The 24,386-nt window shown below is 35.8% G+C and overlaps 1 protein-coding gene across 1 annotated transcript in view; it reads left to right on the top strand.

The window, feature by feature from the left end:
- The window catches only part of SCN3A (sodium voltage-gated channel alpha subunit 3), a 113,786-nt gene that overhangs the window by 9,558 nt on the left and 79,842 nt on the right, over positions 1–24,386 (top strand). Inside the window, exons 2-4 of the mRNA XM_006182595.3 lie at positions 12,702–12,879; positions 19,285–19,417; positions 22,014–22,327. Coding sequence (XP_006182657.2) covers positions 22,064–22,327 — 264 coding nt within the window. The 5' untranslated portion in view covers positions 12,702–12,879; positions 19,285–19,417; positions 22,014–22,063. The remainder of the gene's footprint in view (positions 1–12,701; positions 12,880–19,284; positions 19,418–22,013; positions 22,328–24,386) is intronic.

The raw sequence follows: 24,386 nt of genomic DNA, 5'->3' as shown, positions 1-24,386 counted from the left end.
TCCCTCAGGTTGCCAAGTGAAAAAGGCAATCGACTCTTAACACTCGGTTGTGAAAACAGTGCTCTGTCACTTTGATTACAGTCAGTAAACAGTCTGTGGTTGCCTGGAAAGAAACTGCCTAAAGCACAAGGCACCAGCAAGCAGGAGAGACATGGCTGAGGGCAACTCAGAGGGCTCTCTCTTACGGCTGAAGCAAAACTGTGTTATGGTAGGATTATGGATCAAGGATTGTTTATTGGGCTGAGAACTCTGTTTGCTTTCAATTTTCCGTGATACCAATTTACTTCAAAATAAAAAGCTTCCTATAATTCTGTTATATTCAGATTTAAATATGGTTGATGCTCCAGAAGCACATGCATGTGTATACACACGCACAAACACACACACACACACACACACACAGAAAATTCACTTATGTTTCTTGGTCCAAAATCCTATGACTTGAGGACAAAAACAACAATCTGATCAAGTAAAACCAAAAAATTATCTATCCAGAGAGTGAATACCTTCCTTTTAGCACATCTCAGAATGGGGGACTTGCCCCCTTCCTTAATTCACACATTCATTTACGGGTTTGATCACTTGGTGGAGGATGATGGAGTAGGGTAAAGGTATATACTAGACCAGCACTAGCTAAAGTAAATAGAATGAGACCCACATATGTACTTTGAAAATTTTCAGATGCTGACATCAAAAAAGACCAAAAAAAATGAAATTAATGTTACTAATGCTGTTTTTTATTTAAGCCAATATACTCAAAATATTATCATTTCAAAATTTGGCACTAGTTACATTTCAAGTGCTCAGTTCCTGCATGTGGCCAGGGCTACAACACTGGATAGGGTATCTGCAGAATTTGTTTTAGGTAATTGTATTCAACAGATATCTAATAATCCTGCGTATTGTGGTAGGTAGGCAATGAAATCTTTATCCTCAAGGAATTTAATAGTAAATGTGGAAGCAATAAGGTACATCCTTAGTAAAAGCAGAAGTTAAAATCTTATAATTATTATATGAATTTTAAAGACAATATATGCATGCTTACTGGGGTTCAGAGGAAGGCAAAATTACTTCTGACTCAGAATTTGGGTATGATGAGCCTTGGAGTGCAGGTAGGATTTTAACAGGCAACAATTGGTGGTGAATAATATTTCAGGCAGAGGGAATGTTTTTGAAAGCCAGAAGCCAGATGGGGGGCTTTCAGGGAATGGCAAATAGATTACTTTGACCAGGGGTGAGCACATATGTAGGAGAGTGTGTAATATGAAGCTGGAGAAGCAGATGAGTAAAAAGAGACTCTGATCATTACTTTTTCTAAAGAAAAAAAGACACTGGATTTGGTGGCATGATTTACTAGCCATGTGGCCTTGGACATGTAACTTATCCTCTTGAACCCGCTTGTTTCCTTACCTGCAAAATGAGGACAAAAACAACCTTTATCTCCTTTATAGGGTTCACAGTAACCCTATAAAGGTTATCGTGAAGATAAAATGAGCTACTCAGTGCCTGGCACACAGCAAGTATTCTCTATTATCATTACTATTACTTCTCTAAGATATTCTGAAGTGTGGAATTCTTTAAGTAAAACATTTCAGTCCCCAATTTGCTTTCTTTTAAGGAGAGTCTGATAAACTTAGCATACTCAGTCCATTATCTCTGAGGTAAACAGGATTTGAATGTATGTATTTTGATCTAGATTAAATAGGACTACATAATTAGGAGATATTGTGCCTATAGAGAATTAGGCTTTTGTTGTTCTTTTCTGTTTTAGCATCCTAATGGCTATATGATACAAAACCAAGTTACTTTATTTACTTAGCTAATCCCCTATTAGTGGACATTTCACATTTTTTCTAGAGGTGCTATTATAAAATATGCTGCCTTACATAGAATACAAGACTTTCTAAAGAGTACTTGTAGGTTGAATTTCTAAATAGTAAATCTAAGTAAAAAAAAAATTAAATCTTTTTGAGAAACTAAAATTAAATAATTCATTTATTCAGAAAATGTCTGTTGAGCACCCACTATGTGCTATGCACTGCTCTATGCACTTGGGATTCATTGGTGAACAAAACAGACCAAAAAAGGCAAAAATTCCAGCCTCCCAAGTCTTATGTTCCACCTAGGAGAAACAGAAAATGAATAATAAACATTGCAAATAAGTAAATTATAGAATACATAATAAGGTGATATAAGTGCTTTGGGAACAATAAAGCCAGGTAAGGAACTGGAGGGGAAGCACAGTAGGTCTATTTGAGAAGGTAAACTTTTGACCAAGACTTAAAGAACATGGGGGAGCTAGGCATTCAGCTATCTAGAGGAAGAGTACTCCTAGGAGAGGAACAGTATACATGTGTTTGGTAGGGGCAGAGGACAGCCAAAAGCAAGTCTGGCTAGACAGGAGTCAGAAAGGAGGTGAGCAGGATATGCGTTCACCTAGGTAAATGGAACACCAGGTCATAAGGTCTTAGAGGCAATTGTAAGGCATTTGGCCTTTTCTCTGGGTAGCTCCTATAGGCTCTTGCACAGAGGAATGACATTATTTGCTTTCTCTTTTCTTCTAATCACTCTGACTGTTGGGTGAAAATAGGCTACATGGGAGTCAGGCTGGACGCACAGACACAGGAAGCTATTGCAGGCATCTGTGAAATACTATCATAAATTTCGAGATTTCAAGCTCAGAAGAATTACACCACAGGACATTAAACAAATGAACACATGAGACTGAAGAAGTTATGACTATCATCTTTGAGAAATCATGAAAATGAGAGCAGTATGACTAGTATATATGCTTCTATCTTCAAAAAAAAAACCCATCAAATTCTGAATTCTGTAAGCCAGTCATTATCAAAATGTGATTCCTGGGCCAGCATCATCAGCATCCTCTGTACACTTATTAGAAATGCAAAATTTGGGTTCTCACTCATATCTACAGAATCAGCAACTCTAGGGTGAGGCCTGGTAAGCTGTGTTTTAATGAAAGCCTTACAGGTCCTTCTGATGCTAAATTTTAAGGACCACTGCTATAAACTCAAGTGATGAAACAAGATAGCCTGAAAGATCCTTTTCAATTTAGGATACTGGGCTTCCAAGTTCAACATTTAACATTTATTTTCATTATAAAATATAGTCCTTGAGAAAATGGTTTATTTGTAAGAAACATACACATGCTTAAGAAGAAATAAATTTTTTAAATCATGTATTTAGAGAAATATGACATTTATTATATCCCACCTCTATAAAAAAGTCATGTAAAATGGTATATTATTTTTTTCAAAATCCATGTGCAATAGTTAGTTGAAGACAAAGAAAATGGAGAAAATGTAGATGATAAAGCTGTTAAAGATGGTGGATTAATGCAGTTACTGTCTTAGAATATACATTTAGCTCTGAGCCTCCTGGGCTCAACATTTTTAGAGTAAGGGCAGAAACGAATTTTATACAACTCAAAGAAAGAAATTCCAGATTTTAAGTTAACACAGACCCCCATGAAGCCCTCTAATAGTCAAATTCGATCCAGGAGAATCTCTGGAGTATCCAGAAAAGCAGATGTATGGTTTGCTTCCTAGACAAACTTCCACTCTTTCAATTCATAATATCTTGGTGATTTGACCACTGAAGTTATATCCTTGATAAAGAGCCTCAAGTCTTAAAATCAAATGAGCAACTCATAGGGTACAGCTATTACAGAAGAGCCAACCAGCGATCCCATCCAGATGGAAGGCTACCTCTTTCCCATGGGGAAACTCTGCCATGGACCTGCTGGCAAAATCTGTGAGTTCCTCAGTGAACAGCTTTGGATTTGCTTCAGTCCTTGCACAAAGAGCTAACTGAGTCCCCAGAGTTTTATAGCCTAATGCCTGCCAGAAATAGTTTTGATCTGGAAAATTCTGAAGCAGGTACATCATGTTGTCAGCATAAAGGAAGATAAAATGGATTGAAAGGAAAGAAAAAAGCATAAATGGCTAAAAATAAAGGATAAACTAAGGAGGCAAAATGATGGTTAAAACCAATGTAGCTGGAGTAAGAAAATAATTAAACTAACACTGGACTCTATAAGGTATTAAAGGATAAATTGTTAGGGTAAACTAACACAAAAGGAAATGCAAATAAAATTAAACTTGTCTCTAGAAAATTCAATTATTGGTATTAGTATTACAAATAATAACATTAGTAGTAAAAATAGAAATAGATTAAGAAAAATAAAATTAAAGCAACTTTGTCCAAAGTTCCTCTGCTGGTGACAACTACTCTTTTCAGAGTAAAGCTTCTGTCATGCTCCTTGAACTACCACTTCTTCATTCATGGTATGAAGAACTTCCCCTTAATTTCCAAACTGCTGATATTCTATTAAGGTAATTTCAAAGGCAGGCTATCCATTTCGGGGGTATTTCCAGGTCCAATACTTATATTAAATAATCTGAAAGTACAGTTTCTGAACCATCTTATCTCATCACCAACTTAATGGAAATCACCAAGTTTGACTAATTTTAGCCATTATTAGAAGACTTATTTGATTAAACCTTGTATGGGTCTTTCATGAAATTAAATTTAAGACATCTGTTCAGCATGTTACCTCGTGTCCTTTACGCTATGGTCCTAAGCAAAATTTCTTCCCTCAGTTTAGTTCTTAGAGAAAGTTCGTCTTTATACACAGCTTTTAGGAATTGTTTTTGGTTTTGTTTCCTAAAACAAGATCAAATACATGTGACCCAGTGTGCTTTCACTTTTTCTTACCTACCAGGAACATCAGAGCTAAATTCCAACCTTGATTGTACAAAGCACCTTTCTTGTATTTGTAGCTATCTCTACTCTTTTCCTTCATAGCAACCTTCTCAAATTGTAATCCATGTGCCACCTCCACCAAATTCATTTAAGGAGCTTGTTTAAAACGCAGATCCCTGGGCCTTGCTGCAGACCAACTTTTTCACAATCTCCAGAGACTGAACACAGAAATCTGCATCTTTAACAAGGAGTCAGTCCAAGTGATTCTTATGCTCACTGAAGTTCAGAACTGATTTAAAGACTCCTTATTCTCGTCTTAACTCAAGTAGTCTAATTTTATTTTACATTTAATCTATAAACCATGGTCTACTTGGAAATATGAGTGAGATAGAGATCTTATTAAGACATAATTCAACTTAAAGTATGAGGCCTAAATTGGAGCATGAGGCCATATGCAGAAATCATTGCTATTTCCCATGCATACTTGAGACTGAAAAAAACCTCTCCCTTTTGGAGCTCAAGCCGTGAGATACATTTTCTCTGATCCATAGATCAGTAATTTTCACAAGGGGAGGGAGAAGAGAGAACTCAAGCAAATCAGAACCTTCTGGCATGCTTTCTCAAACTCCATTCTTTTGTTTCTCCTTAACCTCTTAGGTCTCATTTGATATGCAGCCCTCCCTACCTCATCTCCCCTCCATGTCCCCAAAGAAAAGACTGAAAATAATATGGAATATCTAAATTGATATTTTGCTTATTTAACATCATGCTCATTATATGTTGGTCTGGAAACCAAGGTATTTAAAACCCAGTTACTTGTGTGCTGTGAAGGATAGAAGCAGCAGTATTTATTAAGCTGTGGCTTTAAAGTAGAGAGAAGTAACATTTATTTAAGGGCTATAAATGTATTTAACCATTTAATGCTTCAGGCTCTGATGCTTGAATCTGATAGGTGTTATTTAAGTAATAATAACTATAATGCTATTATTACTATTATTGCTACTTCTATTACTACTAAAACCTCCAGCTTTTATGGAAAATCTACTTTATTTTTTATTTTTTTGGAAAATCTACTTTAAATCAGCTATTGTACAAGTGACATTACATGCATGTGTGTTTGTGTGTGTGCACAGATAAGATCATTCAATTCTAACAACAGCTGTGTTTCACTGGGAATTCTAACCCCCTTAATAGATGGGAACTAAGTATTGGATTGGTTAGGTAATATGTTCAATGTTACACAGCTGCTGAATGGCAGAGTCAAGTCTGTGCTGCTACTGAGTGAAAAGTAAGAGAGGAGAGGCAGAGGCCACATCATAAAGGCACCTGTACACTTTGCTAAAGTGACTATAAGTCACTGAGAGCCACTGACAAATTTTAATAAAGGTAAGATATACAGTTTATAAAAATCATTCTGATGACAGATTAGAGAAAAGACTGGTAGCTTAGGAATGAATTTAAAAGACATCTATAGTAAATAAAAAGGTGACATTTAGTGTTCATTTTTTTGGTCATAGTAAATTGTAAAGGAAGATTTATTAGTGAGAGTCCAGACCAGTCTGACTTACAAGCTTTGTATAAGTGAACGGAATTTAAAAAAAAAAAAAATACCAACTGCTAATTTAAAAATTACATATATTATGCTTTCAAATAATCCTCAGTTCAATTGGGCTAAGGTGAAAGGAATATGCTATCAGACTGTTATATATTACACATTGGTTTTAGCATGCTAGTTTTTCTACCTCTGCTTATCTAACATTTACTCTTTTTTTAACATTTTTATTGATTTATAATCATTTTACAATGCTGTGTCAAATTCCAGTGTAAAGCACAATTTTTCAGTTATACGTGAACATACATATTTTCATTGTCACATTTTTTTCTCTGTGAGCTACCATAAGATCTTGTGTATACTTCCCTGTGCTATACAGTGTAATCTTGTTTACCTATTCTACAATTTTGAAATCCCGTCTATCCCTTCCCACCCTCTGCCCCCTTGGCAACCACAAGTTTGTATTCTATGTTTATGAGTCTGTTTCTGTTTTGTATTTATGCTTTGTTGTTTATTTTTGTTTTCATTTTTTTTTTAGACTCCACATATGAGCGATCTCATATGGTGTTTTTCTTTCTCTTTCTGGCTTACTTCACTTAGAATGACATTCTCCAGGAGCATCCATGTTGCTGCAAATGGCATTATGTTGTCGGTTTTTATGGCTGAGTAGTATTCCATTGTATAAATATACCACCTCTTCTTTATCCAGTCATCTGTTGATGGACTTTTAGGCTGTCTCCATGTTTTGGCTATTGTAAATAGTGCTGCTATGAACATTGGGGTGCAGGTGTCATCCTGAAGTAGATTTCCTTCTGGATATATGCCCAGGAGTGGGATTGCTGGGTCATATGGTAAGTCTATTCCTAGTCTTTTGAGGAATCTCCATACTGTTTTCCATAGTGGCTGCACCAAACTGCATTCCCACCAGCAGTGTAGGAGGGTTCCCCTTGCTCCATAGCCTCTCCAGCATTTGTCATTTGTGGATTTTTGAATGGTGGCCATTCTGATTGGTGTGAGGTGATACCTCATTGTAGTTTTGATTTGCATTTCTCTGATAATTAGTGATATTGAGCATTTTTTAACGTGCCTATTGATCATCTGTATGTTTTCCTTGAAGAATTGCTTGTTTAGGTCTTTTGCCCATTTTTGGATTGAGTTGTTTGGTTGTTTCTTATTAAGTCATATGAGCTGCTTATATATTCTGGAGATCAAGCCTTTGTCGCTTTCATTTGCAAAAGTTTTCTCCCCTTCCATAGGTTGTCTTTTTGTTTTCCTTATGGTTTCCTTTGCTGTGCAGAAGCTTGTAAGTTTCATTAGGTCCTAGTTGTTTATTCTTGCTTTTACTTCTATTGCTTGGGTAGACTGTTCTAGGAGAACATTTTTGAGATGTATGTCAGATAATGTTTTGCCTATATTTTCTTCTAGGAGGTTTGTTGTATCTTGTCTTATGTTTAAGTCTTTGATCCATTTTGAGTTTATTTTTGTGTATGGTGTAAGGGAGTGTTCTAGCTTCATTGCTTTACATGCTGCTCTCCAGTTTTCCCAACACCATTCGCTGAAGAGACTGTTTTTATTCCATTGTATATTCTTGCCTCCTTTGTCGAAGATGAGTTGACCAAAAGTTTGTGGGTCCATTTCTGGGCTCTCTATTCTGTTCCATTGGTCTATATGTCTGTTTTTGCACCAATACCATGCTGTCTTGATGACTATAGCTCTATAGTATTGTCTGAAGTCTGGGAGAGTTATTCCTCTAGCCTCTTTCTTTCTCTTCAGTAATGCTTTGGCAATTCTAGGTCTTTGATGGTTCCATATAAATTTTATTATGATTTGTTCTACTTCTGTGAAATATGTCCTGGGTAATTTGATAGGGATTGCATTAAATCTGTAGATTGCCTTGGGCAGTGTGACCATTTTAACAATATTGATTCTTCCAATCCAAGAGTATGGGATATCTTTCCAATGTTTAAAGTCTTCTTTTATTTCCTTCATCAATGGTTTATAGTTTTCTGTATATAATTCTTTCACCTCCTTGGTGAGATTTATTCCTAGGTATTTAATTACTTTGGGTGCTATTTTAAAGGGGATTGTTTCTTTACTTTCTTTTTCTGTTGATTAGTGTAAAGAAATGCCACTGATTTTTGAAACTTAATCTTGTAACCTGCTACCTTGCTGAATTTTTCGATCAGCTCTAGTAGTTTTTGTGTGGAACTTTTAGGGTTTTCTATATATAGTAACATGTCATCAGCATATAGTGACACTTTTACCTCTTCTTTTCCAATTTGGATCCCTTTTATTTCTCTCTCTTGCCTGATTTCTGTGGCTAGGACTTCCAAGACTATGTTGAATAGGAGTGGTGATAGTGGGCATCCTTGTCTTGTCCCAGACTTTAGTGGGAAGCTTTTGAGTTTTTCACCATTGAGTACTATGCTGGCTGTAGGTTTGTCATATATAGCTTTTATGATGTTGAGATATGTTCCCTCTATACCCACTTTGGTGAGAGTTTTTATCATAAATGGGTGTTGAATTTTACCAAATGCTTTTTCTGCATCTATTGAGATGATCATGTGGTTTTTGTCCTTTCTCTTGTTGATGTGATGTATTACACTGATTGATTTGCATATGTTGAACCACCCTTGTGTCCCTGGGATGAACCTCACTTGGTCATGATGTATAATCTTTTTTATGTATTGTTGGATTCTATTTGCTAATAATCTGTGAGGATTTTGGCATCTATGTTCATCAGTGATATTGGCCTATAATTCTCTTTTTTGGTAGTGTCTTTGCCTGGTTTTGGTATCAGGGTGATGGTGGCTTCATAGAATGAGTTTGGGAGTATTCCCTCCTTTTCAATCTTCTGGAAGAGTTTGAGAAGGACTGGTATGAGTTCTTCTTTGTATGTTTGGTAGAATTCCCCAGTGAAGCCATCAGGTCCTGGACTTTTATTTGTAGGGAGGTTTTTAATTGCTATTTTGATTTCATTTCTAGTGATCAGTTTGTTCAAGTGGTCAGTTTCTTCTTGATTCAGTCTTGGTGGACTGTATGTTTCCAGAAACTTGTCCATCTCCTCTCGGTTATACAGTTTGGTTCCACATAATTTTTCATAATATTCTCATATAATATTCTGTATTTCTATTTATTTTATTTGTTGTAATTTCTCCATTTTCCTTTCTTATTTTGGTAATTTGTGCTCTTTATTCTTCTTTGTGAGTTTGGCCAGAGGTTTGTTGATTTTATTTACTTTTTCAAAAAACCAGCTTTTGGTTTGATTGATTTTTTCTATGGTTTTTTAAATCTCTATTTTATTTATTTCCTCCCTGATCTTTATAATTTCCTTTCTTCTGCTGCCTTTTGGGGATTTTTGTTCTTCTTTTTCTTGTTATTTTAGTTGGTGGGTTAAATTATTTATTTGAGATTTTCTTCTTTTTTGAGGAAGGCCTGTATTGCTATAAACTTCCCCCTTAGCACTGCCTTTGCTGTGTCCCATAAATTTTGTGTGGTTGTGCTTTCATTTCATTTGTCTCAAGGTATTTTTTAATTTCAGCTTTGATTTCCTCATTGACCCATTGGTTTTTTAATAGCATATTGTTTAATCTCTATGCTTTCCTTTTTTTCTCCTTTGTTTCTCTGTTGTTGATTTCTAGTTTCATGGCATTGTGGTCAGTAAAGATGCTTGAGATAATTTCTATCTTCTTACAATTGTTGAGGTTTCTTTTGTGCCCAAGTACATGATAAATCCTAGAAAATGTTCCATGTGCACTTGAAAAGAATGTATATCCTATTTTTGGGGGGTGTACTGCTCTGAAATATCCACCAAATCTAATTTCTCTATTGTATTATTTAGTTTCTCTGTTGCCATATTTATTTTCTGTCTGGAAGATATGTCTAGTGATGTTAATGTGGTGTTAAAATATCCAACTATGATTGTATTCCCATCAATATCCCCCTTTATCTCTGTTAGTAATTGATTTATGTATTTAGGTGCTCCTATATTGGGTGCATATATATTGAGTGTAATATCCTCATCTTGTATCACTCCTTTAATCATTATAAAATGTCCTTCTTTATCTTTCTTTATGGCCTTTGTTTTAAAGTCTATTTTGTCTGAAATCAGTACTACAACACCTGCTTTTTTGGCTTTTCCATTTGTATGGAATATCCTTTTCCATCCTTTCACTCTCAATCTATATGTGTCCTTCTCCCTAAAGTGGGTCTCTTGTATGCAGTATATTGAAGGTTCTTGCTTTATTATCCAGCCTGCCACTCTGTGTCTTTTGACTGAAACATTTAGTCCATTAACATTTACAGTAATTAATGATAGATGTGTGTTTATTGCCATTTTGAACTTATCTTTGCAGTTGATGTGGTATTTACTCTTTGTTCCTTTCTTCTTCCTTTTGTGGTTTGGTAATTTTCCTTTGTATTATCATGGATTTTATTTAGTTTTTGTGACTCCCTTGTAAGTTTCTGGCTTGTGGTTACCCTTTTCTATAAGTCTATTAGCCCATTACTATATCTCGAACCCATCCTACCGAAAACAAAAAATTTTAAAAAGAAAGGAAAAAAACCCTGTATTTTCTTGCTTCCCTCTCCCACTCTTAATGATTTAGATGTCTTCTTTTACAATTTTGTGTTTATTTTATTTGTAATTCATGAGTTATCACCTTTCCAGTTATGAGTCTCATATCTGTAGCATCCTGCTGCTTTTCTATTTAGCGTAGACCTTTCAATATTTATTTTAGCATGGTTTAGTGTTGCTAAACTCTTTTAGTTTTTGCTTATCTGTGGAATTCTTTCTCTCTCCTTCTATCCTAAAGGATAGCCTTGCTGGAAAAAGTATCCTAGGCTGCATCTTTTTTTTTTTTTTTTCAGGACTTTGAATCTATCTTGCCACTCCCTTCTGGCCTGTAGTGTTTGTGTAGAGAAATCAGTTGAGAGCCTTATGGGGGTTCCCTTGTAACTCACTCTTTGCTTTTCTCTTGCTGCCTTTAGAATCATTTCTTTATCCTTGACTCTGGCCATCTTGATTATGATATGTCTTGGTGTGGGTCTGTTTGGGTTCTTCCTGTTTGGGACCCTCTGAGCTTCCTGTACTTGGATATCTGATTCCTTCTTTACGTTTGGGAAGTTTTCAGTCATGATTTCTTCAAAAACCTTTTCGATCCCCTTTGATCTTTCTTCCCCTTCTGGGACTCCTATTATGCGAAGATTGGCATGCTTTATATTATCCCATAGGTCCCTTATGTTGCTTTCATTTGTCTTTATTTGTTTATCTTGCAGTTGTTCTGATTGGATGCTTTCTGTCGTCCTGTTTTCTAGGTCACTAATTCATTCCTCTGCATTATCTAGTCTGCTTTGCACAGCCTTTAGATCCGTTCTCATCTCAGCCAATGAGTTTACCAGTTCTACTTGGCTCTTCTTTATAGCTTTGATTTAATTTTTGACATATTTTATATCTCTAAACACTATCTCTTTTAGTTCCTTCAATACTTTGATCACTCCTTTTTTTGAAATCTTGATCTAGTAGGCTGTCAATGTCTATTTCATTGATCATTCTTTCAGGGGATTTCTCTTGTACTTTTAATTGGGAATGGTTTCTCTGCTTCTTCATCTTGCTCATATCTCTCTGGCACTGTGGCTTATAGAGTATCAGTTATCTGTTGTGGTCCTTAAAGGAGTTTATTTATTTATCTAATGCCTATGTAGGAATAAAACAGATTTTTGGCATTTTTGTCTTTTGAAGTGGACAGTGTTCTGTCGGAGTTCTGCAGGTGCTCTGGTTGGCTGAGTGGGTCCATGGATGTGAGTCTTGGTGTATCTATGGGAGAGGGTGAGCTACAAGCATCCTACTACTCCGCCATCTTGGCCTCATCCTCTTAACATTTACTCTTAGAAGCTACTGAATAAGATTTATTGTTCTTAGTCAATCAATCAAATCAGCTTTAGATGGAGAGGAAAAGAGACTGAAAAGGAACTAGAAAAATAACCCAACATCAATGCTGACCACATGGTCCACTGGTCTACCTCTTCAGTCTTTCTGATATTTCAAGAAAAGAAACAAAGAGGAAGTAAAGAAGGGAAAGGGGGGAAAGGAGTAGGAGTGAAGAACAGGAAGATGCTCTAGAACTCCAACCTGCCTTCAGAAGGAGTGACTGAATCAAGGCTGTCAAAGAAGAAAGTGGGGCCCTCACCCCCACTCCCAGAATCCTGAAAGTGGTTCCTGGCCCCATCCTTCCATGAGCTTATAAGGGCACAAGGGCATGATGCTTATAAGGGTCAAACAACCTGCTCTGCATTGGTTCTGCTTTCTTGACCTAGGACTATAAGTATACAAAGCACAAAAGTGGAGACCCAGACCAGAGCACCCACAGCAATCTAAATGCCAAAGATGCTGGACTCACTTCATCTGTGTTCTCTTTCCACACAGATCATGGAGAAAGAAAGCTGATGCCAAGCCACATCAGAGTTCATCAAGGATGAGATACCTAGTCAAGGATGTGTGGTAGAGTGGCTTACTGGAATAAAAACACAGAATCTCTTATAAGGATAGCATAAGGACAAATGAGTTAGCTCCCAGAAACGGCCTGGAGCTTTTCCGGAAAAAGGTGCTGTGACTATCTAAGGTGCCTAAACTGCTAGTGGGTATAAATTTGTGTTTGTGGAAAGTGAACTAAAATCTTTATTAGCTAACAACAGCAGCTATTTCAAGACAAAAAGAAGGCAGAAGAGTGACTTCCTGCCTCTTTGCTGGTTTGTTCCTCCAAGGAGGCAAACATTTAGAGACATGGCAGAGATGACCTCAGGAAGTAGAATGACAAAGGCTATTAATGTAAGAAAGAGAAACTAACCCAGCTTTTTATTTATTTTTATTTCAAGAGTGACATTCATCCTGTGTATTTAGTGAATTACCCAGGATTGTATTTACTTGAATTTTATTATATTTATTTGGTAACTGGATCCATAACTCACCTGTTTGTACAGGGTAAAGGACATCCAAATACGTGGTCAGTATTTGGTTGTCAGCCAGCTTTTGGACTGGCTAAGTTTTTGAACCTACTGAGGGGTATTTATTTGTTTGGTGTATCAGCTGCAACTAACTAGAAAAGCTGTCTAAAATGATCTAAGTCAAGAAGGATGTTTATTGAACGTAACAAGCAGTGCAGAGGTTGTTTGGGTCCAAGAGATGAGTGAGCCATCAAGAGCCTAGGGTAGATCTGTCTCTGTGATCTGCCACCCTCCGTGTGTCAGCTTTGCCCTCACAGTGGCATCCCTTCTGGTTATAAGTGACTGCAGTAGTGTGATGTATCATATCCTGATGCAATAAGGTCCAGAGGACACAGAATTCTGTCTCCTCCTCAGCCTCTTTCTTATGAGAGAAGAAATCTTTTTTACACCCACTTGCAGACTTCCCCTCAACTTTAATTGGCCACAATTGGACCAAATGCCTATTCCTTTAACCAATGATTGGCAAGGGGTTTGGAGGAGGTGTCGAAGTGGAATGGATGTTGCAAAACTTACTTTAGTTTGCAAACAAATAGTAGAAAAATTCAGGAGCTAATAAAACCATTGATGCTGATTTGTCTATTACAGTGTTGGCCAAGTTGCTATTAGTTAGCAGGTGTCTCTCTGAGCTTATAGCTGTCTGATAAAGAAAGACAAAATCATAGGAAACATCATCTCCTAGAAGAGACTTATTATTTCCGAGATAAAATTGTTCTGAAGACAGAGATGAACTTGTACTTTCATACTCAGCTATTGTTTCCAGAGATATTGAGTCCAGGGAGAGAAAGGCAAAAATAGATTCTTTTATTAAACTGTAAATTAATAATCAATAACAACATTTGTGTATGGACAATCATGTGTTTAGATAACGGGAAAAGAACAATGGTAGAGAAAGTCTGATTTCATTTGTATTTGGCCATGGCATAGTGATATCAATACTATAGAGTTGCTTTCTCAATATGTTTGTCCAAACCAATAGTAATGCTGAATTCCTTGACATCACACTAATAACAAGAGGTACACAGAAGAAGCAGCTAGCCTAGGCTTTTAATTTACCTTTAAATAAGTCCAATGCTTAACTTACCTTTAAGTAACTCCATGCTTAACATACATGTGAGCAGGTATTTATTAGAGTAGGTTTTATGTTTACTATTAATTCATTCATATTTGTTTTGTCTTCTACATTAAAACAAAGGTGAAGACTATATTGCTACATTTCTTAGGTTGTACCACCCCATTCCTAACACAGGACTCTATACATAATAACCTCCTAATAAGGTAGCTGACTCATCCTAATTCTGTTTCTGAAAAAAATGAACTAAAATTCTTCCCATTTTTTAGGCTTGGGGCCCAGGCTATTTCCTGGACTATCTGGGTTCAAATTCTGGCTCTTTGTTACTTTTGCAACTTGGACAAGTTATCCAACCTGCGTACACCTAGGTATTTTGGATCTATAAAATGGGAATAATAATATTACTAACCTCACAAAATTATAATGACAATTAAATGAGTCAGTATGCATAAATTACATGACAGAGTGTCTGAGACAGTAATAATTCAGCAGAGTTTTATCTACTATTATTATTTAATCCTCAAAGTCACCTGGTTAGGTAGGCATACCAACAAGGTATTATTTCAAAACTGCTTTAAAATACAGACAATAATACATAATTCTGCCTTGGAGAGTGTCCAGTGGCTATTATTATAATGTGCTGAATGCTGTGTGTATGCCTTTGATAAAATATGCTCTTGGTCACACATGTTCCTTGAGGATATGTAGTAAATACTAGACAATCATTAGCCCTAAATGAATAATCCCTTGGAAAAAATTAATAATTTTCTTCAATAGGACAGTAGTTAATTGGTCCATTTTGTCTTTTAGATTATGCCCTTCCCATAATAATCTCTTTTTGATACCAAGAAAACACATACAGCATCTTTTCTCCTCAGAAATGGACCCAGTCTTTCCGTGACAACTAGCTCTCTTGTCATCAAGAACATGAAAAATACATTTGGATTTTTTTTCTCCTGATCTCTCAAGTAGTAAGACACAGAGCAACTTTTCATTCTTGAAGATGGCAAATTTACGGCCTCTGACATAATTTTGTTTCCATGGGAACAGACCAGAACTAATTGATTTTGTCTGTAACATAATTATAAAAATCCCTGCAGAGAGAGACAGAGAGTATTGATACTAACAGGTTGTAGACCAACACAATTTACCAAACTGTCTTCTATTCTGGAAAATTAGGCAAGATGAGAATTCATGGGCTATATGACTAATGGGAAAAAAAATACATTGCTGCAGTAATGCCACATCATATCCCAAATACTTACTGTGCCTTTTTTTCTCAGATTCTGATTCATTAACAATTATTAGTTTTGTATTAATTGGTTTCATATAGTTTCAGCAGCTTATGTTAGTATCATAGTTACATGTATGTGAGCCTGGAAAACTGAACAGAGCTACACAAATCTATTTTTCTGTAATTATTTATATGCTGCTTAGCTCTTTAATATTAAATAACAAAACAGTAAGATTCAAGATAAAAATGTCAACAATAATAGGAAAAGTCAGTCAAGAATAGAATCTGTGGAAAATGCTTTGCCTCAGAGCAGCATTCTGTATTTGTCAATAGACACTTCAGTGAAGATTAGTTAGCTTCTCTGTGCCTGTTTCTCATTTATTTTAAAGGCAGGGAATTGGACTAATTGTCAAATCCAACATATGAGTTTTGATTAGCATCCTGGAAATTCCTCTTTTGGCATCTACGTAACTGTTCTGATTCTGTTGTCTAATATCCTCCATGTTCCCTTTCCTTAAAAATTGGTGGTCACAAGAGTCCCACCTCTTCATCTTTCTATTTTTTCCTAAATTAATGTAATGCATATTCTTCAGTTTCAGTGTGACTCCTTAATCAATACATTCACAGCCCAGACATCTTTCTTGAGTCTCACACCCATATCTTAATTATACACCCAGTTGTTTCAAAGGCATCTCAAACTAAGAACTCAAACAGAATTTATTATTTTGCCCTACAAACCTCTCCACTTCTCGGTTGGGTTAGTGGCTCAAACCAGAAATTTGGAAATTAACTTACCCCCTAACTCTTTTCACCCTTCATATCAAGTCATCCCAGAATCTTACTGGCCTTACACCTCTTCTAACTGTGCCTGAGCACAGTGCTTGGACCATGGTTTGTTTGCTCACTAACTTATTGATGTCCTATTTTCTTCCAGGCACTAGCTCACCTCTAGATGCGTTTCCTCATTAAAGGTCACATTAACTCTAATGAAGTATATGTTATCATTGCTATCATTATCTTCATTATGTAGATAGGGAACCTGAAAACTGTAAAAGATTAAAAAAAATTGTCCAGGGTCACAGTGCTAGAACATGGCAGAGCCAGGGCTTGAATATAGTCCTGATTGCCGAGTCTGTGCCCTTAAATAGTAGAGCTATAGTCAAATTCTCTTGCCCTCTGCTCCAGACCACTGGTGTCCATCTGCTTCCTTCTAGGAAAGCTGTTCTCAAAGGTGGTTTGCAGACAACAGGGTGTTCCTGAGTTCCTTTCAGAGGGGCTGTGAGGTCTAAACTATTTTCTTAATAATCCTAAGGTGTCATTTGCCTTTTTTCACCATTTTGACATTTGCACTGATAGTGCTAAAGTCATGGGGGTAAAACTGCTAATGCTTGAGTGGGAATCAAGGCAGTGGCATCAAACTGTAGGAGGAGTCCTTATTTTCCTCACCACCAAGCACAGTAAGAAAAAAATGCCAGTTCACCTAAGAAGTTCTTTGATGAAGCAGTATATATTATTAATTTTATTAAATCTTGACCTTAAAGAACATGTGATTTTTAATATTCTGTATGATGAAAGGGGAAACATACATAAAGCATTTCTGCTGCATACTGAGCACCAAGGTTGTCTCAAGGAAAAGCACTTGTGTAATTGTATCAGGAGCTGAATATGCCACTTTTCCCCCATGAAACACTATTTCCACTTGAAAGAAAGAACTGACAAACTATGGTTATTCAGACTCAGGTATTTGGCAGATATTTTCTCAAAAATGAACAAAGGAAAAACCTGTCATTTCAGGAAAAGCAAATGACAGCATTTGTTGTCGATGTTAAAACTGGAGCTTTGAAGTGGAAATTGGAATTTTGGAAAACTTACCTGACACTGGGAGCTTGACAGCCTCCCAGTACATTACGACTTTTCTCAAGAGATCAATGGTGATACTAACAAATGTGATTTTTGAATATTATATAATAAAATTTGTCAAAATTTGGAAAATCTGCAGAATAACGTGCTGGTATTTTACAAATGATCCATGCATGATGGTGCAAAATCCATCCAAAGGGAAAAGTCAAAAGTTCACTGATACAGTTTCAGATTTTACACTGAAACTAATTTAAGAAACTACCATTTGTAGAGTTTTGGTTTTCATCAAAGAAGAATATTCACAATTGCCTGACTCCTTACTTTCCAGCTACATATATGTGTAAGAATTTTCTTTATGTACCTCAATCAAAACGATGTATCTCAACAGACTGAACACTGAAGCAGATGCGAGAATCTAGCTGTATTCCATTAAGCCAGACAGTAAAGAGATTTGCCAAATGTAAAACAAGTTCATTCTTCTCACTCAATTCTTTTCATTTGAGATAATATGGCTATTTTCATTAAAAATCTGTTTTATATGTAAACAAAAAGGGGTTTATTCTTAAGCTAATTAAAACATGTTTTTAAATTTCCTATTTTAATTTTTAATATGGTAAATATGGATAGGAAAGTCTTCCCTTAAACAAAAGCTCTTTGAGGTCGTCTATAAATTTTAAGAGTATTAAGGGATCCTGAAACAAAAATGTTTGCAAACCATTGCTCTAGGATCACTCCCTACCTGCTTGTCCTTCATACTGCCACCATCTTCCTGATCTCCAAAGTAAACACTCCACCCCCCACCCACAGATTACCTTAGAGTGCTGAGTGAGACTTTGGTGGTCTATATCCTGCTGAAGTTTCCGTTCCTTTCTCCTACCACACCCTTTGGTTGGGTTGGTCTCCACCCATAATGAACTGCATATAGTTCCTCCCAAACAATCCATGCTGTCTCTCATGTCTGAGGCCATATACATTGCTGCCTCCCTGCCTACCTAGCAGGTCTCTATTGATATGTTTTCCTACCAACCTTCCTCCAACTACCACCACCACAACTAGTCGGCCAAATCCCAACTAGTCTACAAAACCTAGCCCAGTATTACTTCCTCAGGAAAACTTCCTGGAACCATACTCCTCCCTGGGCCGAATAAGTTGCTACCTTTTATGGACCTCAGATGATAACCAGCGATATATAATTATTTGTATAATAATCTGGCTCTCCCAGTGTAATATCAATTCCTTAAGGGCTGGGACCATGGGTACCTAACCTAGTCCAAGCACAGCGTTGATACATAGTAGTCCCTCAATAAATATTTCCTGAATAAATGAGCCTAAAGTCCCTTCCAGGTTTGAAATTCTGCCATCCATCCCTATAATTGGATATTTTGAACCACAGTCTTTCTTAACAGAGGATGCATTTGTTTTACTCACACACTTTTATACACACACTTTTTTAATCAAACAGATCATATCCTCAGATCTTTAATCCTTTTTGGTCTTTGCAAGGACAGTTCTGGAGAAAATTTGGTATGTTAAATTTGATATGTTTTAATAAATTATAATGCACATATATTCATTAATAATATATTTTCTACACCAAGGCATCAGTAGGAATTAATTTTTAAAAGCCTGCTCTAATAGGAATATAAAATTATGTAAGAACTCTGTATAATAAGCTCACAGAGAACAAGAAAGAGAGGAAAAAAATTAAAATAGAACTGGCAAAGAACTATGAAAAGTTTCTAAACAGCAACACTGTAGATGAACTCCTGAGAAACTCAGTTCACTGTAATCTTTAATGTCTCAGCCTATCCAAATGTTGAGTAAACCCTATTCCCCTTGCAGATAAAAAGCTGAGAGTGGAACTGGCCTATCTTCTCGGGATTTAGAGTCAGTAGCATGGGAATTTCAAAGAGACTACTTCCTTTAGACCAAGACCCAAATTTTTTATCCTAGCCCTTGATAAGTGAACAAGAAGGTAAAGGATTATTTATTTTTAAATAAATTTTCATGATTTTATGATGGTACTTGTTCCATGTCACCTCAGAGAAATCAAAGTCATCAGGAAAGATTACTGAGAGATTTCTACATTAAATATGTTTAAACAAATTTCATTTTAAAACTTAGGAACCAAGAGACACCAATTAAATGAAATATAATTAGTTATTTCTTTATGGCAAAGTGTTGCCACATATATGATAAAGTATTTCAATGACACAGGTTGAGGAAGGTTAAATTATAAACTGTTAGTAACAGACTCAATACTCATCCAGATCTCTGATACCAATTGCTGCATGGTTTTCATTCCATTGTCAATAAAGAAACCAAAATCAGTTCAAGTAAATGCTCAAATACAAAAGTAACCTTTCTTCTCCCTTAAGAAAGCAACTATGTTCCACAGAAATTTCTAAAGACATTTTTTTTTCAAGCTGTGTCATTTTCATTTAGCACTTGGGGAGAATCTTATCCATTCAATTCATGACAGGTGATGAGACAGGTGGATTACACATCCCTGGGTATTTAAGTTTTGTAATTAAGGGCAAACTCTTCCTACACTGAAAAGTACAAGAGCTGTGATTATTCCATAGCAGCCTAGAGTTGAAGTGACTATGTTGCCATTGAATTGACATAAAATGGCTGAAACTATTAACTCTACTTTGTACCATTTACCATGAACTTAGAAGTCACACAATAGATAGTTGATTGATTTTTAAGAAAAACAGAATAAATGTTCCCAAATCTTCTGGTTCATATAACACTTGATGGAGCTTAAAAAAAGAGCCTTGTCCCACCACAAATCAGAAATTCTTTTTCAGATCTAGTAGGGAAAATAGAACAGTTTTTTGGTAAGTCTGATAATTTATGATTTATCTAGAATATACCTGCATAATAGCAGGAAATATAATAACAATGTCATAATATGACTATGAATTCAATGAAAAGACACAGACAGCTATTAAAATATTTTTTGTCACAGGACCAGACCAAGGAACCAGTAATTCAGATATGTACTCAAAAACATATATTAAACTATGTTATTTTTCTTATGTTACTATAAGATCTAGAGTTTCTCCTTGTTTAGAAGCTCAGTATATCCATGCAATGAACTGCCAAGAATTAGAAGGCCATTTATGGATAACCTACTATGGAGACTAGAATAAGTGTGGGGGCAGAGGCAGGTGGGTGGTTGGGGATAGGGAAAATGTCACAGATGACATTGATGATTATTTTGATGCCATGGTTGTAGACCATCCTACAAGATGACTGATGTACTCATTGTTTTTTGTTTTTATTGTTTCTATTTTCTATCTTGATTTTTTAAATGAGATTTTTGGCACAATGCAAAATAAAATAACTGTTAACTTATGTTTCAAAATTTATGTAGCTGACTTCCTGTATTTTTGACAGTTCTGTCACATTTCCAGCAGATAGAACTTTTTTCCCTTCCCTAGGAAATTGAGCAAGTCCACTCCACAGGTCTGCCTTGTCTCCCGTTCTCTCCCAGCCATGTTGTAAACATGTGTGAAATGTGTCCCTGTACTCTGCACTTCCCAGCCCATTCCTGACCTCCACGGTCAGTTATAGTTCCAGCAAGACAAGACTTTATTTAAAGGATTGTGGCTTGAATTGTGAGGATGCCTGAAACCACAGCAGAAGAAATGGCTGGACGAACTGAAGATATTTAGATTATGATAACTGGCACTAATATAGTGCTTACTAATTCTGGGAACTATTCTAAACATTCAATATAAATTAATTCATTTATGCCTTACAATACCTGAGAAGTTGGTTCTCGTATTATCCCCATTTTACAAATGAAGACTGAAGCACCAAGGGGTTACATTTTGCAAAGTCATACAGCTCGCCGGTGGCAGAGCCAGGGTTTAGAACACAGTCTAGCTTCATAGTCCATGCTTTTACTACACTACATCAAATGGAAGATTCAGGAAGAAGATGAAAATTGTCTTAAAAATAGTTAAAGAGCAACAGACTGGAAAAGGAAGTAAATATATTCTGCATTGCTTCAGAAGATGCCTCAGAAGGATCCAAGGTGAAAAGCTATAAGAAACAGAATTTTGACTTCTCTGTTACTGCTGATGGTCAGACACTGTCTGGAGAACCAGTGGTCAATGATGCTGGTAATCAGAATAATGGCTGAGTTAGGCTACACTTCTTTCCTATCCTGAGATTTTTTTGAGTTGAGGATATATCACTGCATTGTTACCAGGATTTATTTATTTGGAGAGTTAGTAAGTTATAATAAAAGAAGGAGGGAGAGAAATAATGAGTTAATTTTATTGACAAGCACCACTGGCATTATTCTTTTTTAAAAGTATACTAAACTTTGGCTCAAAGGTCTCAGAACAGACTTCTGATAGATATATTAAGCTGGCTCATTGAAAATTAGATTGAATGATGTTTCTAAGTTAAAATTTGTAGTGCAGCATGAAAAGCACTACTCAAAATTTATACTTAAAAAATTACTAGAAGAAATATTAAATGGCATCTTGGTTGATTTTCTTAATCCCTCTCATTCACTTTATTCCTAACCCCCATGCATTTTTTAATTGTAGGCAATTCTTATGCAAGAAACTAAACATAATTAAATGTGCAGGATGAAAAGATGGCACAGGCACTACTGGTACCCCCAGGACCTGAAAGCTTCCACCTTTTTACTAGAGAATCTCTTGCTGCTATTGAAAAACATGCTGCAGAAGAGAAAGCCAAGAAGCCCAAGAAAGAACAAGACAATGATGATGAGAACAAACCAAAGCCAAACAGTGACTTGGAAGCTGGAAAGAACCTTCCATTTATTTATGGAGACATCCCTCCAGGGATGGTGTCAGAGCCGTTGGAGGACCTGGACCCATACTATATCAGTAAGAAAGTGAGTGTTGATTTTATTGCTCTAATACGTCTTTAACTCTTAACTTTAATTTGCTGTGGCTCATATATATATACTGCACCATAACTTTTCTACTGTTAAAGATTTTATAATATTTTTTATTTCTTCTTACTTTTAAGCACAGTGTAACAAGCAGAAACATTTATAAGAAATGAAGTCAAGATGTGGCTACAGTGAAGAGACATAAAGAGATGAACAATTTCTACAGTTTCACAGTAATTGATATTGTCAAAATTAAAACTGACATCAAGAAAGCAAAATATCTGTTACTGCTGACATATCTAAGCACACAGTAGACAACAGAATAATGGCTAAGTGAAAGAAGAGTTATGGGGCACATATACTTATTTTTTTATTTCTTATTTTGCTTGAGGTTTCTTCACAATAGATTTGTATTCTAGAAGGTAACAGATAATCTTTTACTTAGACTCCTCCTATAGAAGATATACATTGAGGAGCAAGTTTACTCAAAGATACATTTTTTGGCCCACTAACCTAGAATATGATTGGGAGCTCCTCTTAACCTTAATTTGTAACAGGCTAGATTCTGGAACACCTACATTTTGTTAAAACATCACTCTGAGAAAAAAAATATCAAGAACAAAGGCCAAAAAATAACCCTCAAAATTTTCAATATATTGCATAAATCAACTGTTATGACTGTGCCTTCCTAATGCAATAATAACCACATAATTTTGTCAGAATTAGCTAGTTTTTGATACCAGCTGTGCAGTGTTTTATAGGAAATAAAAAAATGGATGATAGATTCTATGCTTTCTAATTGGGTATTTTGGCATCTTATAACCACAACTTATATTTCACATTCACAAGCATAAAAGTGAGCCTATTTAGGCACTAAAGATAAATTAATATCACCATGAGTTACTGGCTTACAGATTAAAGGATATATTGATCACTTTTATTAGTTGAAGCCAGCCCTTTAAAAAGGAATGGCTAAAGAAGTTGCATTCTTTAAGCAGCAAACAACTTATAAGATCAATGATGTCTAAAAGAACTGACAAGTAACTACTCAGACATAGAACTAGCCCTATTTCTCTAAATAAGTGCTTCTCAAACTTGCATATACATTCACATCATGGGAGGATCTTGTTAAAATACAGATTCTGATTCCATAGATCTGGGGTGGGACCACAGATCCTGCATTTCCAACAAGCCCTTAGGTGAGATTCATGTTGCTAGTACATGGCCACACTTTGAACAATGAGCCTTAAAATACTTTATTTAAAGTTACAAATTAAAGCAAATTAAAAAAACAGGTCCTTTCTTTTTCCTTTTAACGTAGTTTCATGAAAGATGCTATGTAATATGTATTCATATATTTCTAAAAGTAATTTATTCTACTACTTTACTAAAGAATTGATAAAAATTTGAAATTTAGTTACTGTAGTATTATATACAATGAAGACAGTGAGACATCCCCCAAAAAACTAGAATAAAATTTCCCTCTAAAAATTATTTATTCAAACTGCATATTTGCAAAGATACCTTCAAGAGGTGGGGGTATGACTTATACCTTGACATGATTAAAAGTATTTACTACATGAAGAAAGGAGGGAATTGGTAAAATTAAGGGGGAAAAAAGAGAATAATAGAGACAAACAGCATTTTCCCAGAAAGACAGATCTTTAGTTAATAGTAGCCCTGAAAGCATTTTCCTCCCAAATGTCACTTCATTGTACAGGGGCTACACTAGGCTATCTAACCAAGATGTCATCAAATGTCTGCATTATTTAATTAAGTCAGTTTATTTGGACTCTACCTTTGGTAAAGAATATCTGATTATAATTTGTTTTCCCACTGATCTGCTTAGAAAGAAAGAATGTGTTGGTTATGCTATAGCAATTATTTTAGCCCATGTGACAGTGATATACCTGGTTTTAAATAAATAGATTGGCATTCTAATTTTACGTCAGGCTTTCAAGCTTGGTTAACGTGAGTCTGCTGCTAGGAAACAGACTGTTTATGTACTAACAAAGTCAGTTTTTATTGCCTCCCTGTCTGAGAACCAGACTTGAACACT

Source organism: Camelus ferus, chromosome 5 (genome assembly GCF_009834535.1).
Source record: "Camelus ferus isolate YT-003-E chromosome 5, BCGSAC_Cfer_1.0, whole genome shotgun sequence".
NCBI lineage: Eukaryota > Metazoa > Chordata > Mammalia > Artiodactyla > Camelidae > Camelus > Camelus ferus.
This window is presented reverse-complemented; position numbering and strand designations above follow the sequence as displayed.